This window comes from Pristis pectinata, chromosome 11 (assembly GCF_009764475.1).
Source record: "Pristis pectinata isolate sPriPec2 chromosome 11, sPriPec2.1.pri, whole genome shotgun sequence".
Lineage (NCBI taxonomy): Eukaryota > Metazoa > Chordata > Chondrichthyes > Rhinopristiformes > Pristidae > Pristis > Pristis pectinata.
In genome coordinates, this window is record NC_067415.1 from 5480208 (window position 1) to 5497240 (window position 17033).

Below are 17033 nucleotides of genomic sequence, written 5' to 3' on the forward strand. Positions count from 1 at the left end.
TTACTTGCAGCAGCATCACAGGCACATAGCATCAGATACACAACATTCACAAGGAAAACATAAATTCAACATAAATTATGCACAAGTAGACAAGAAAACAGTTAGAACCAAAAAATAAAGTCCATTGGAATTAGAAGGCAGAATACAAGGTTAATGGTAGGGCTCTTAGCAGTGTGGAAGAACACAGGGATCTTGGGGTCTACGTCCCATAGATCCCTCAAGGTTGCCGTGAAGGTCGATAAGGTTGTGAAGGAAGTGTGTGGTGTGTTCACCTTCATTAGTCGGGATATTGAGTTCAAGAGCCGCGAGGTGATGTTGCAGCTCTATAGAGCTCTGGTTAGACCACACTTGGAGTATTGTGTTCAGTTCTGGTTGCCTCATTATAGGAAGGATGTGGAAGCTTTAGAGAGGGTGCAGAGGAGATTTACCAGGATGCTGCCTGGATTGGAGACCAAAGAGTGAGCTCGGGCTTTTCTCTTTGGAGAGAAGGAGGATGAGAGGGGACTTGATAGAGGTGTACAAGATGATAAGAGGGATAGATTGAGTGGACTGTCAGAGACTTTTCCCAGGGTGAAAATGGCTCACACAAGGGGGCATAATTTTAAGGTGATTGGAGGAAGATATAAGGGGGATATCAGGGGTGAGTTTTATAAACAGAGTGGTATGTGTGTGGAACGCACTGCCTGCAGAGGTTGTGGGGGCAGATACGTTGGGGCATTTAAGAGATAGGCACATGAATGATAGGAAAATGGAGGGCTATGTGGGAGGGAAGAGTTAGATCTTAGAGCAGGATAAAATGTCGGCACAACATTGTGGGCCGAAGGGCCTGTATTGTGCTGTTATGTTCTATGGAACACCCCTTCACATTTTTTTTGAAGTAATATCTCTGGTGTGCATCCCAATACATAGCCCTTAATCAATATTATTTAGAAGATCCCTGAAAGTTGTGTCACAGATGGACAGGGTGGTGAAGAAGGCTTTTAGCACACTGGCCTTCATCAGTCAGGGCACTGAGTATAGAAGTTGGGATGTTATGTTGCAGTTGTACAAAATGTTGGTGCGACCACACTTGGAGTATTGTGTTCAGTTTTGGTTACCCTGTTATTGGAAAGATGCCATTAAGCTGGAAAGAGTGCAGAAAAGATTTACAAAGTTGATGCCAGGACTTAAGGGACTGGGTTATAGGGAGAGGTTGGACAGACTAGGATTTTATTCCTTAGCATGTAGGAGACGGAGATCTTATAGAGGTATATAGAATCATTAGGGTGTGAATGCACACAGTCTTCTTCCCAGGGTTGGGGAATCAAGAATTAGAGGGCATAGGTTTAGGTGAGAGGGGGAGAGATTTAATCAGAACTTTAGGGGAAACTTTTTCACCCAGAGGTTGCAATGAGCTGCCAGAGAAAGTGGTTGAGGCAGGTACGTTAAGAACATTTAAAAGACATCTGGACAAGTACGTGGATAAGAAAGGTTCAGAGGGATATGGGTCAAATGCGAGCTAATGGGACTAGCTTAGATGGGTATCTTGGCCAGCATGGATGAGTTGGGCTGAAGGGCCTGTTTCTGTGTTGTATGACTCTGATCCTGACTCAATGTAAGTTGGTATTACAATTCAATTCTTACTCCTTTTTATCAGGGCAGATTTCTGCTTACATTAGTTTCCCTCTTCAGCCAAATCTCTCAATTAAGATCAAATTACATACACATGATAAGATAGTGGACATTGCCTTTTGCTTAAATGTATATTATGAACCATAGCAATAATATCAGTGCACTCATAGCTCTCTTTGTTTTACTAGACATGATGACGTCAGCAAGCTAATCACCGATTGTTGCGTGTGATGTGAGCAAGTTCATATTATCAGTTCCCAGGCTGACTACATCCAGAGCACCTGAAGTACCTGAACTTCCTGGTCCAACCATGTAGATGCCACGGCCAAGAAAGCTCACCAGCACCTCTACTTCCTCAGGACGCTAAAGAAATTCAGAATGTCCCCTTTGACCCTCACCAATTTTTATGCACCATAGAAAGCATCCTATCTGGTGCATTACGACTTGGTTTGGCAACTTCTCTGCCTGTGATTGCAAGAAACTGAAGAGAGTTGTGGACACAGCTCAGCACATCACGGAAACCAGCCTCCCCTCCATGGACTCTGTCTACATTTCTCACTGCCTCGGTAAAGCAGCCAACATAATCAAAGACCCCTCCCACCCCAGATTATTCTTTCTTCTACCCCCTCCCATCGGGCAGAAGATACAAAAGCCTGAAAAACACGTACCACCAGGCTGAAGGACAGCTTCTATCCCACTGTTATAAGGTCATTGAATGGTTCCCTAGTACGATAAGATGGACTCTTGACCTCACAATCTACCTTATTAATGACCTTGCACCTTATTGTCTACCTGCACTGCACTTTCTCTGTAACTGTTACACTTTATTCTGCATTCCGTTATTGTTTTCTCTTGTACTACTTCAATGTGTAATGAATTGATCTGTACAAACGGTATGCAAGACAAGTTTTTCACTGTACCTCAGTACATGTGACAATAATAAACCAATTTACCAATTTACACCATTGACTTCAGGAGAAGAGCATCCATACATTTTTATTTGGGCAGCACCATAGTGTAGCGGTTAGCATAATGCTATTACTGTGCCAGTGATCCGGGTTCAATTCCCGCCGCTGTCTGTAAGGAGTTTTTACGTTCTCCCCGTGTCTGCGTGGGTTTCCTCCGGGTGCTCCGGTTTCCTCCCACATTCCAAAAACTTATGGGTTAGGAAGTTGTGGGCATGCTATGTTGGCGCCGGAAGCGTGGCGACACTTGCGGGCTGCCACAGAAAACTCTACGCAAAAGATGCGTTTCACTGTGTGCTTCAATGTACATGTGACTAATAAATAATTATCTTATTTGCGAGTGTATTAAGGGTTAAGGAACAAAGGCAAGGAGATGGAGATGAAGTCACTCAGGCATGATCTACTTGAGCAAGGAAGGCCATTCGGCCCTATTGAAGGTACTAGTTCCAGCACAATGCAGAGAAGCATAATTCTTTACGGTTTAACTTCTTCAGTAGAACATATCCATTTCATTTTCATTCTCACATCTATGTCACCTGGCTCCTTCTGAAAACTGTGGGGCTCCTTTCCTTCTTCAATCTTTTTAACAGGCATCATTGAGTCATAAACAGGCCCTCCAGCCCACAGAGTGCGTCTCAAGCATCAATCCTACGTTAATCCCATTTTTAATCTCTCCACATTCTCATCAATTCCCCCCCAGATTCTACACACAGTTCACAGAGGCCAATTAACCCACCAACGAGCACGTCTTTGGGATATGGGATGAAACCGGAGCACCCAGGGGGAGATACGTGCAGTCACAGGGAGAACGTGCAAACCCACACAGACAGCACCGGAGGTTGGGATTGAACCTGGGTCTCTGGAACTGTGAGGCAGTGGCTCTGCCAGCTGCGCCACTCTGCAGCCCTGGTGTTGACAAATGTTTGCTTCTTCTTTTCTCCAAGTTCTTATAATGCCTTGCTGGGTTCGACAATCAAGTGGATTTTTCTTTGCAAGTTCTGTTTGAGTTCTTCCCTGCCTGAATTATCTACCAATAAATGATGTAGAACATAGAACACTACAGCACATTACAGGCCCTTCGGGCCATAATGTTATGCTGAAATTTTATCCTGCTCTAATATCTACCTAACCCTTCCCTCCCAAATGTTAACCCTTTCCTCCCATTTCTCTATCATTCATGTGTCTATTTAAGAGTCTCTTAAATGTCCCTAATGTATCTAACCCCACAACCTCTGCCGGCAGTGTGTTCCACGCACCCACCACTCTCTGTGTAAAAAACTTACCCCTGACATCCCCCTTATCCCTTCCTCCAATCACCTTAAAATTATGTCCCCTCGTGTTAGCCATTGTCGCCCTGGTAAAAAGTCTCTGACTGTCCACTCGATCTATGCCTCTTATCATCTTGTACACCTCTATCAAGTCACCTCTCATCCCCCTTCTTTCCAAAGGGAAAAGCCCAAGTTCGCTCAATCTTTCGTCATAAGACCTGCTGTCCAATCCAGGCAGCATCCTGGTAAATCTCCTCTGCATCTGTGTAGAGACGTGGAAGGGACCCCATGAGGTGGAAGGAAGGCAAGCAGGAAATGGCAATAAAACTACATTTTTCTGGTACTGATTAACAACTGTACATTGTTAACGGCCAGCGTAATAGTATTACAGCACCAGTGACCCGGGTTCAATTCCGGCCGCTGTCTGTAAGGAGTTTGTACGTTCTCCCCGTGTCTGCATGGGTTTCCTCCGGGTGCTCCGGTTTCCTCCCACATTCCAAAGACGTACGGGTTAGGAAATTGTGGGCATGTTATGTTGGGGCCAGAAGTGTGGTGACACTTGCGGGCTGCCCCCAGAACACTCTACACAAAAGATGAATTTTCACTGTGTGTTTTGATGTACATGTGACTAATAAAGATATCTCTTAAAGGTTGTTCACAGCACGACTCAAGAGTTCTCAGTTCCGAAGGCACAATACACTGTTGCGCTATGTTTTCTACGATCACTAGCAACCCTCCCATGCTTCATCCAAAAAAAGAGCTCAGCTTCATGTGTCTGAGAGTCGAGCTTCTTGGGTTATTGGGAAATATCACCATAAATAGTAGAATGTGCAGGACATCAGCAGGCCCTTCAACCCTTGGTCCAGTTGGTTGATGTCAACCATTGTGCTTCACCCCACCCTTTTACATCTCACTCTGTTCGTTGCTTTGTAGAGACATAGAGTCATACAGCATTGTAACAGGCCCAACTCATCCAACCAAGATCCCATCTGAGCTCGTCCCATTTACATGCATTTGGCCCATATCCCTCTAAATCTTTCCTCTCCACGTTGTCGGCCTGCACTGCACTTTCTCTGTAACTGTAACACTTTATTCTACATTCTGTTATTGTTTTCCTTTGTACTACTTCAATATGATGAAATGATCTGTATGGATAGCATGAAAAACAAAGTTTTTCACTGTACTTAGGTACATGTGTCAATAATAAACTAATTTAAATTTAAAATATAAAATTTTTATATTATCTTTGTACCTGCCTCAACTACTTTCTCTGGCAGTTCGTTCTAAATATGCACCATCCTCTATGTTAAAAACATCACTTTTAAATCTTTCCCCTCTCACCTTAAACATATGCACTCCAGTTTTAGATTCCTTTTCCCTGGGAAAAGACTGTGCATTCACCCGCTCTATGCCCCTCATTATGTTATACACCTCAATAAGGTCACCCCTCAGTCTCCTAGGCTCCAAGGAATAATGTCCTAGCCTGCCCGACCTCTCCCTACAACTCAGGCCCTTGAGACCTGGCACAGTCTAATAATTCTTCTTTGCAGTCTTTCCAGCTTAATGACAGCTTTCCTTTAACAGGGTAACCAAATCTCTACGCAATAGTCCAGTTGCAGCCTCACCAACACCTTATACAACTCCACATGATGTCCCAACTCCTATAACTCAGTGCCCTAACTGATGAAGACCAGCGGGCCAAATACCATCTTCTCCACCCTGTCTACCTGTGATGCCAATTCAAGGAACGAAGTACAAGGAGGGAATTATGTACTTGAACTATGTACTTCTTCATGGCCATTGGATAAACCGTGAGAAGACCTGAGCAGCTTTGAGGGCAATTTTATCCAGTATGTTGAGACTGGTTGGAAATTGAACTTAGGAGCCACTAATCTTTATAATTAAGTATGAGGACACTCAGACTATATTCCCAATAGTTATTAAGGAACAAGAAAATAATTCCCTTAAATAATTATAGGAAGTAGATGGGTGACCTTGTTTCAACATAACTCTCGAGTACGCAACAAGGTGATTCAACCCACTGCAGTTGAAAGACTTTACATTCTCCCTTGCCTGCTCATTTCCCGGCACTCTATAATCTTTTCCCCTTTTAAGTACTTATGCAACTCTTGGAGTAATACAGCATGGAAACAGGCCCTTTGGCCCCACTTTTCCATGCCAAAAACTTTCTTTGAAAGTCAACACTGAGTTAGCTTCCGAAGTACCATGGACCCCCAAACTCGCTGTTGAGTTTCGAGTTAACGTGCTTATGTTTACACTGCCTCATTTTATTTAAATTCCCCTGTTGTTAAGCACCTGTCCCACGGCCAACATATCAGGACTAGAGATTGAAGGAGGCACAGGTTCATAGAACCATTACAGAGGCCATTCAGCCTATCATTTATACCGATCTGAAGTCATCTCTTGGGGAAAGCTGCCGAGGATCAGTTGTTGATGATAAATCTGCCACTCCTGGGAGACAGGTCAGGTTAATGGGAAATAACTGGATTTTTCACCAAAAAAATCCCTTGGAGTTGGGCTGGGAGGGGAAATAGGAGATGGATACAGAACCATATATAGATTTATTCTCCTCATTTCACTTCATTTACACATTGACAAAGACAAAATTAAATCAGCTAGCTAGGCTTTTACATGGTGTACAAACATTTTGTTGACTCGCTGCCTGTGTACCAGGCAGCAGCCCAGGACTGTGGCAAAGCCCAAGAGCACAGTCACTAGTATCAGCATTAAGATGCCCCAGGTTGTCCAGTCCAGGGGCAGCTCCTGGCAGAGGTTGGGCTGAGCGTTGAACAAGTACGCCTGCGAGTGCCCGTTTATAGAAGGGTAATAACACAGGACTGACCACTTGTCCGGCACGTCAACCTGAGCCAGCCACCTGACCCACGTGGCCCGGCAGCAGTTGAACGGGTTTCCAGAGAGCTGCAAGGTCCGCAGGGTCCCGTTCAGCATCTCCATTGATGTCTCCTGCAAGCTGTCCAATGTGTTGTTGCGCAGGTCCACGTGTTCCAAAGAGAGGTTCCTGACAGTGACCAGAAACTCACTCAGTCGGTTATTGGACACATGCAGCGTTCTGAGGTTGTTAAAGTGAGACAGGTTCACACTGAGCGAAGACAGCCCATTGCCTTCCAAGGACAAATACGTCAGGGGGATTTCCAAGCCAGAGAAGCCCTCAGGATGGATATAGATCCCAGGATTCTGAGATAGATCTAACTCCGTAAGGGGAGTCTGATGAAATGCGTGAGGAGGCAAGTACTTAATGTTGTTGTTATGCAGATATAAATATCGAAGTGTAGTGATTCCAGAGAAAAACATGCAGTCATCCCTACGGTTCTTATGCCTGGGAATCCCCTGGCAAACACTGATGTTGTTGTTTTGAAGGCTAAGGATCTGGATGCTGGAGAGACTACTGAAGATATCAGAGGGCAGGTTGTGAAGGTAGTTGTCTTGAAGGTAGAGATATTTCAGATGGTGGAAACTGCTGCTGGACAGCGAGAGGTTCTGCAGGGCATTGGAACTCAGGTCCAGGTTCACCAGCGCATTCAATACATTCATCTCATCCACCACAAAGCTGTGGAGGCAGTTCTTGCTCAGGTTGAGGAACCTCAGGGACTTCATACTCCGGAAGAAATCCCACGGGATGGAGGTTATCTCGTTGTAGCTCAGGTCCAAGTACACCAACTCGGACAGGTGCGCTGTTGGGGTGGTGCGGCTTTGGTTCACTTCAGGATTCCAGTCCAACCTTCCTCCTGGATGGTCCATCCTGAGACTGACAGCATCCAGGGAAAATCCTTGGATGGAATTCCGCGACAGATCCAGGTGCCTGAGGCGGTTTCTCTTGGGGAAGGTGGGAAAATAGGGCAAGTTGTTATCGCTGAGATCCAACCACTGAAGATGATACTCTTCATCAGATTCTTTTATGACGAAGAGCTCGATGCTGTTTTACTCAGGTTCAAGACTTGGAGATGCTTGAGGTCAAACTCGGTGATGCAGGGGATGGAGTTCATGGCGAGATTGAGGACGGACAGATTGGAAAGTGACTGAAAAGCCCCGATTCTATCTTGATGATGATATTGTGCTGCAGGTTTATGTGTGTCAATGAGGGGCTCCCTTGGAATGTGCTCTCTGAAAGTTTGGTGATGCTGTTCCTGGCCAAGGATACTTCCTCAAGCAAGGGTGCCTCCTTGAGGAAACCCTCAACAACGCCAGTGTACAAACTGTTTCCGGACAACTCCAACCTTTTAACATGCGGCAACCTCCAAGTCCATCTTTGCTCAGGTCCAAGAGGTTGTTTGCAAGGTTAAGCACCTCCAGGTGTGGTAGAAAGGCAAAGGATCCTGGCTGAATAAACTCCAGGTGGTTGGACTCCAAGTCCAGGTGTTGGATGGAGTTGTACTGAGTCAAATTCTCCAAGGTCAGCTTCTGGATGTGGTTAACAGATAAATCCAGCTTCCATATGTCACGAGGAAGGTCCAATGGGATAATGTTAAGGGATTTGTTCCGACATAATGCTTCCGATTCTACCTAAAACAAAAGGAAAAATCAAGAGCAGTTAGTGTTTTATAAAACTAAAAACATAAACAAAATACGTTGGCGTACTCCCCCATCTCTCTTTTGCTCTCCTATCTGATGCTGCTGCTCTACACTGACTGGTGTTTGGTTCCATTCTAACATCTCTGTTGACCTCTTGGAGGAACTCAGCGGGTCGAGCAGCATCTGTGGGAGGAAAGGAATTGTCGACGCTTTGGGGTCCCGAGTCTATCCTTGCTCAGACCCGAAACATCAGCAATTCCTTTCCCCCCCACAGATGCTGCTCGATCCGCTGAGTTCCTCCAGCAGGTTGTGTGGTTGCTCCAGATTTCGGCATCTGCAGTCTCTTGTGTCTCTCTGCTGACCTCTTGTCTTCTTCCATTAGATTAAAATAGAGAGGGGACAAGAGCTGGAATACTTATAAGATAAGATATCTTCATTATTCACATGTACATCGAAACACACAGTGAAATGCATCTTTTGCATAGAGTGTTCTGGGGGCAGCCCACAAGTGTTGCCACACTTCCAGCGCCAACAATGCATGTCCACAACTTCCTAACCTGTACGTCTTTGGAATGTGGGAGGAAACCGGAGCACCCGGAGGAAACCCACGCAGACACAGGGAGAACATACAAACTCCTTACAGACAGCGGCAGGAATTGAACCTGGGTTGCCGGCGCTGTAATGGTGTTACATTAACTGCTACACTACCGTGCCTGCTACGATATCAGTCATTGAGTCTACAGCACAGAAACAGGCCCTTTGGCCCACCATGTCTATGTCAGCCATCAAGAATCTAATTCCATTGACCAGCAGTTGGTCCATAGCCCATTATTTAAGAATGCATGTAATTATGTTGGAAGCAGTGAAGAAAAGGTTCACCAGAGTAGTTCTAGGTTGATGCTGGTTGTTCAATGAGGGAAGGTTGAATAGGATAGGCCAATTATAGGAAGGATGTGGAGACTTTGGAAATGGTACAGAAGAGGTTCACCAGGATGCTGCCTGGATTAGAGGCTATGAGCTATAAGGAGAGGTTGTACAAACTTGGGTTATTTTCTCTGGATTCATCGGAGGCTGCGGGGAGACCTGATAGAGGTTTATAAGATTGTGAGAGGCATCGATAGAGTAGACAGCCAGAATCTTTTTTGCAGTTTAGAAATATCAAATACTACAGGACATGCATCTGAGGTGAGAGGGGGAAAGTTTAAAGGTGATGTGCGGGGCAAGTTTTTACACAGAGAGTGGTGGGAGCCTGGAACGGGCTGTCAAGGGTGTGATGGAAGCAGATGCGTTGGTGGCTTGCACCACTACCCCTGTGTTTAAGAGGCATTTAGATAGACACATGAATATGCAGGGACTGGAGGGATATGGATCATGTGCAGGCAGAAGAGATTTAGCTTAATTTAGCATTATGTTCAGCACAGACAATGTGGCCTGAAGGGCCTGTTCCTGTCCTGTACTATTCTATGTTCTACGATAACTCTATCATAATCAATCTTCGGGTCATTTTAAAAGGTTTCCGTGTCTGAATTATCTCCTTGAGAGACCAACAAGAAGGAAAGTGACGCACTGGAGACCAAAGAGGGGACATCAGAAGGACAATCTGCACAATGAGATTCTGGCTTTTCAAATGGAGTTAGATTCTCCAAAATAAGAAGCAGCAAGAGAAGGATTTACGTTGCCCCTTTCACAACCTTCGATCATCCCAAAGGCTTTACACTCAAGGAAGTATTTCTGAAGTGCAGGGATGCTGCATCATGGAAAATGGCAGTAAATTAGCACACAGCAAGCTCCCACAAATAGCATTGAACATAAACACATTAGAAATAGAAGCAGGGATGCGCCATTCAGCTCCTAGTGCCTGATTCATCATTCACAGAACACAGAACATAGAACAGCACAGCAACAGGACCTTCAGCCCGTCATGTGTGTGCTGAACACAATGTAAACTAAATCTCTTCTGCCTGCACATGATCCGTATCCCTCCATTCCCTTCATGTTCATGGGTCTATCTAACAGCCTCTTAAACACCAATATTGTATCTGCTTCCACCACTTCCCCTGGCAGCCTGTTCTAGTTACCCGCCACTCTCTGTAAAAAAACTTGCCCTGCATATCCCCTTTAAACTTTCCCCCTCTCACCTTAAATACAGGTCCTCTAGTATTTGATATTTCTACCCTGGGAAAAAGATTTTGGCAGTCTACTGCATCTATGCCTCTCATAATCTTATAAACTTCTATCAGGTCTCCCCTCAGCCTCTGACACTCCAGAGAAAACAGCCCAAGTTTGTCCAAACTCTCCTTGGAGTTCATACCCTCTAAACCATGCAGCATCCTGGTGAGATCTTCCACAGCTCATCGCAGAACCACTTTCCTGCTCTAATACCATATCCTTGCTCCATTAATATCTGAAAATCTATCATTATTGATAAAGGGCAGTATTGTACAGTGGGAAGAAGTTGGTAGAGAACCTTTACCCAAAGCCCATTTCTTGTCATGGTGGTTTAAGGATAGGCCATCACAGAGAACTCTTGTTTTTCTTTGAAACTGTTGAATCCAATACCAGTCGAGTGTGGAGGAGATCTCCCCAGTATCCTGTCCAATCCTATTACCCCAACACAAGTTGACTGAGAGTCATAGAGCTGTACAGCACAGAAAAAGGCCCTTCAGCCCATACTTGTCCATGCCGACCAAGATGTATATTTAAGCTAATCCCATTTCCCAGCACTTGGCCCATATCCCTCTAAACTCTTGTCATCCATATACCTGTCCACATAATGTATCTAATGTACCTGCCTCACCCATTTCCTCTGGCAGCTGGTTCCATATATCTACCACCCGCTGTGTGAAAAGATTTCCACAAATTGCCTGCTTAATTTCCTGTGTTACCACAGTGAGCGACTGTGCTTTAAAGAATGCACCCTGGCTGTAGAGAGACTTTGTGTAGGGTCATGTAGCAATGCAATGTAGCAAAGCATAGCCAAAGCAATGCAAGTCATCAATTGCAAAGTGATACATGGTTGAGGTGTACAGGGTGACCTAGCCACTGAAGAAATAATATCCTCCTTCAATAACTGGTGGCATCACCGCTATGAAACAGCATTCCATTGTTTTCTGGCATTCCCCCATTGTTACTCAATGCCCTACCCTGCATTGTGCTCTGCTTCCTTATAAAGCCTTAATTACAGGTGCTACATTAGTAAACCTGGGTCACCTTTCTCTTCTTCTTTCTAGGCCATCCCTCGGGATTGAGGATGACTTACTTCCACCCTGGTTCTGTGGGCTCTGAGGTAACTGATGAGGCCAGCGTGAGAAACCACACTCTTGGAACCACGTTGAGTTTGCCTGGGATTTGTCTAAGTGCCCTGCTGTAATGTCTTTAATGATAGCTTATAACAGATGGTGGAAGACTGGCAGCATCACAGAGTCCGGAACCACAGATCTGGCTCCAGTGGATAGGAGCAGGAGAGGGCTATTCTATTCATCCTGCCTTTCAATTAGATCTGGCCTGAAGTGTGGCTCCAGTAACATAATGGGAATTGGAATTGGTTTATTATTGTCGCTTGTACTGAGGGACAATGAAAAACTTGTCTTGCATACCATCCACACTGATTGATTCATGACAACAGTGCATTGAGGTAGTACAAGGGAAAACAATAACAGAATGTAGAAGAAAGTGTTGAAGTGCAGTGCAGGCAGACAGACAATCTAATGAGGTAGATTGTGAGGTCAAGAGTCCATCTTTTTGCACTAGGCAACCATTCAATAGTCTTATAACAGTGGGATAGAAGCTGTTCTTGAGCCTGGTGGTCCTTGCTTTCAGGCTTTTCCATCTTCTGCCCGATGGGAGGGGGGAGAAGAGAGAATGTCCGGGGTGGGTGGGGTCTTTGATTATGCTGGCTGCTTCACCGAGGCAGCGAGAATTGTAGACGGAAGGCAGTGAGCAGATCTTTAGCACCCTGTAATAAAAGGCCTTCCCTTGAAGTTTATGGGCAGTGCAGTGGCACACAAGGTGGAGCCTCTGCCTCATAGTGCCAGAGACCTGACCTCGGTCGCTGTCTGTGCGGAGTTTGCACGTTCTCCCTGTGACCGTGTGGGTTTCCCCCGGGTGCTCCGGTTTCCTCCCAGGTCGCAAAAATGTCGGGGTTGGTAGGTTAACCGGCCACTGTAAATGGCCCCCAGTGTGTGGGTGAGGGGTAAAATCTGAGGAGAGTTTGCAGAAATATGGGGTGAATACAATTATGGGATTAACGTAGGATTAGTGTAAATGGGTGGTTGACGGTCAGCACAGACTCAGTGGGCCAAAAGGCCTGTTTATGTGCTGTATCTCTCTATGACTCTGTCCCTCTATAACTATACTTACTTGTATACATCCAAAAGGCAGCTGACGCGACCTTACTCTTTGCGATTCGGTGTTACTGCATAGTAAAAAAAATTGCATTTCTATAGCACCTTCTGCATTTGCAGGACACTCTCAGGACAGTAAAAGATAGAGGAAATCTGATCTTGCTGTCTATTGACTCTGGCACTGTTACAATAAGGTCTGATGCAAGCTTGAGGAACAACATATCTTCTATCTGGGCACATTACAGGCTTCGGGACTCGATACAGCTGAATCAGATTTTAAAGGCAACATTGCCATCACATTAAAGTTATCTGGTCTCACCCTACCAATGGTATTCTCTTTGGTCTATACATCCCTCCCTCATCTGCTCTGCTACCTAAAACTAACTTGTTTTCTCTCTTTCCCAGTTCTGATGAAGGGTCCTAGATCTGAGACATGAACTGTTTCTCTCTCCACGGATACTGCCTGACCTGCTGAGTGTTTCCAGCTTTTTCTTTTTTTCTTATTTCAGATTTCCAGTATCTGCAGTTTTTCTGATTTTCATTTAATGAAATCTGTTCTGGATTAATATCTTTATGCTAAATTTGGCTGGCAGCAAACATAGTAACAAGTCTTCATTCAAGGGGGCCAGTCTCTCTCCATTGACATGGCCCTCTGACAGAAAGCTGTAGATATATAGTTTAATCCAGAGATTTGAACTCAGGATCTCTAAGAGTCTCTTAAATACCTCAATCATATCTGCTTTCAGCACCACCCCTGGCAGCGCATTCCAGGCACCCACCACTCTCTGTGTAAAACCTTGTCCTGCACACCTCCTTTGAACTTACCCCCTCTCACTTTTCGACCCTGGGAAGAAGATACTGACTATCTATGCCTCTCATAATCTTTTAAACTTCTATCAGGTCTCCCCTCAGACTCCGTCGCTCTGGAGAAAACAACCCAAGTTTCTCCAACCTCTCCTTATAGCACATGCCCTCTAACCCAGGCATCAACCTGGTAAACCCTTTCTGCACCCTCTCCAAAGCCTTCACATCCTTCCTGTAATGGGGCAACCAGAAATGAATGCAGATACAGCCTAACCAGATTTCTATAAAGCTGCAACATAACTTCCTGACTCTTGAACTCAATGCTTTGACTAATAAAGGCAAGCATGCCATACACCTTCTTCACCACCATATCAACCTGTGCAGCCACTTTCAGGGAGCTATGGATCGGACCCCAAGATCCCTCTGTACATCAACACTGTTAAGGGTCTTGCCTTTTTTTTATATATAAACATTTATTAACTAAAAGCTCTATAAAAGGACAACCAGTGTTAAGACACTACAACTAATACAGAAGAGAAGAAACAAACTAAGTAGCTACATAACTACAGTAAAATAATGTGAACTAATACCGCCAAACACACACGCAACACTACACCTGCTAATGCAACACACAACACTTCAGATAAGGATTGCATTTGTACCGTCCACGATACAGGTGATCCCCTGAGGGGCCCACCGAGCACGGAATTCAACCAGGGTGCCCGCGGAGACTGCAAGCTCCATCTCCAAGGACACCCACATGCACACATAAGCACAGAAGACGGGCAGGCAGGCAGACCGGCCAGAACCCTCGGCTGCCTGCTTCCGCATCCCGTGGATGGCCAGCTTGGCCAGGCCCAGCAGAAGACCCACCAGGAGATCCAAGGGTCTTGCCGTTGTACCTTTATATTTGATCACCAGGTGTATTGTATCTTCACATTTGACCTCCTTACATATGTTGCTCAACTAAAGTCAGTAAAACAGATCACTTGGTCAATGTTGCATTAATGTTTGATGAAGGTTGTTCTGATTAAGTCGGTTATCGTATTTCCTACACTAGGACTTTGACTACAATTCAAAAATACGTCAGTAATCAGGAAGTTACGCAGGAACCTCAAGACATGGGAGAGATTTCGGGTCGAAACCCTGCATTGCTCTCTCTCCCACAGATGCTGCTCGACCCGCTGAGTTCTTCAGGCAGATTGTTTGTCGCTCCAGATTCCAGCAACTGCAGCCTCTATGTGTCTCTCGAGACAGATACTCTGTTCTGAGCTCTGTCACGCGAAGAGACCTGCAGGTGGACAGAAGAAAAGATTCAAGGGTGTCCTCGAAACCTCCTTGAAACATATGCACTGCTTTCTGAGAATCCTTCACCTATGGCTGTTCAAGGTGGAAAAGGGAGGCTTTGGGGTGATGCTAAGATGCTCAAGTCCATGCATCAGATGCACACAGATGCTCAGCATAAACAGTGGGAGGAGCGCACCACCTCACAAACTACCCACCCATCCCATCAGGTGCCTCCTGCCCCCGTCTGTGGCACAGTCTGCACTTCCCACATTGGTCATATCAGTCAGCTCACAACCCATGGATCCTACAGCATAGAAACGGGCCCATTCAGCCCACCTTGTCTATGCCGATCATGACATCTACCTACGCTAATCCCATTTGCCTGCGTTAGTCCTGCATCTCTCTCCACCTTTTCTATCCAAGTACCTGTCTAAACGCCTTTTAAATGTCGCAAATGTATCTACTACCATCAGCTCCTCTCCTTACAGAGGTTCACCACCCTCTGTGTGAAAAACTTACCCTTCAGATCTCCTATAAATTTCTCCCGTCACCTTAAATCTGTGACCATAAGGTGCAGGACCATCGAGTCTGTTCCACCATTCAATCATGGCTGATTATACTTTACATTCTCCTGCCTTCTCTCCGTAACCTTTAATCACCTTTACCGATCAAGAACCTATCAATCTCTGCCTTAAATACACCCAATGACTTGGCCTCCACAGCCCTCTACGGCAACAAATTCCGCAGATTCACCGCCCTCCGGCTGAAGAAATTCCTCCTCATCTCAGTTCGAAAGGGATGTCCCTTTATTCTGAGGCTGTGCCCTCGGATCCTGGACTCTCCCACTGATGGAAGCATCCTCTCCACGTCCACTCTATCCAGGCCTTTCAGTGAGAGAAAGACTCTGACTATCTTATCTATGTCATTCAAATTTCATAAACCCCTCTAAAGTCCCCTTGCATTCCAGTGAGAGTACACCCAATCTCTCCCTATAACTACAGCTCTCCATTCCAGGCAACGCACAGGTCCCTTTCTCTCATCTTCCTATCTACACAGTTCCTCTCATACACACCCAACCCCCAACCCTCAGCCCCCTATCACCCAGATTCTTTCCCCTCCCATCCATCTGCCCATCACCCACACACCCCTCCCACTGGGTCCCCTCCCCCCCCCCCCCACTGTTCCCATCTGCCCTCCCCACCTTCCTTATTGGTTGCATGGTCCACCTTCCTCTCCTATCAGATCCCACCACCTGCAGCCCTTTGCTGCCTCCACCTCTCAGCTCCCAGCCTCTGTCACTAGCTCCACCCTTCCCTCCGCCACCTGACTCCATCTGCCAATCATCTCCTGGATCCACCTATCACCTGCCAGCTCTTGCTCCACCCCTTCCCCTCACCTCTTTATACCAGCTATTCCCCCTCTATTCTTTCAGTCCAGATGAACGGTCTAAACCCGAATCGTCCACTGTCCATTTCCCCCCCACAGATGCTGTTGAGTTCCTCCAGCAGATCATTTTCTGCTCCAGATTCCAGCATCTTTAGCGTCTGGTGGATCTCTTCTGAAATCTCAGCTGGAGTGGAGACAGTCCATCCTCAACCTTGAGGGACTGCCTAAGGAGAAGAGTGGCTGTGAAGCTCTTTGGGATGGCCTGAGAAGCACCTGAGAGACAGTAAAGAAATGCACTTCCTTTCTGTTGCTTACCCACAAGGGAAGCCATATTGTCCCTGCTACACTGAGGACCGTGAATCTTATCTTAGTACTTACTGTAATGCAGAGAGGCTGATTCTCAGGTCGATATGACGCTGTTGCACTGTACACAGCCACCAGAAGGAAGAGAAGCAAGCGTTCCATAGTTTCTGTGAAGGACATTAGGTGAAAGCAAAAGGATGTTTAGCAACATAAAGGCTGCAGCAAACTCACACAAAACAAAAATCAACGACAAGTTAAGCAGCACTATAATAGAATGACGGTACTGGAATTTTTACAGGACTATAATATAAATTCCAAACAGCACAGTAATATAAACATCGCTGTGGTGCAGAAGCAGTGCTGCAATATGTCATTAAAGGCACCCTATCATTAAATGTCACTGAATGTTAAGTGATAATTGTGGGGAAATATTGAACAGGCTGGGGCTGCCTTCTTTAGAACAGAACACAGAACAGTACGGCACAGGAACAGGCCCTTCGGCCCACAATGTTGTA

General features: G+C 45.7%; 1 protein-coding gene across 1 annotated transcript in view; it reads right to left on the reverse strand.

The window, feature by feature from the left end:
• Positions 1-1094: 1094 nt before the first annotated feature.
• The window catches only part of lrrc32 (leucine rich repeat containing 32), a 37033-nt gene continuing 21094 nt past the window's right edge, over positions 1095-17033 (reverse strand). The window contains 5 exon segments of the mRNA XM_052026072.1: positions 1095-7806; positions 7809-7916; positions 7919-8119; positions 8122-8386; positions 16594-16685. Coding sequence (XP_051882032.1) covers positions 6485-7806; positions 7809-7916; positions 7919-8119; positions 8122-8386; positions 16594-16680 — 1983 coding nt within the window. The 5' untranslated portion in view covers positions 16681-16685 and the 3' untranslated portion in view covers positions 1095-6484.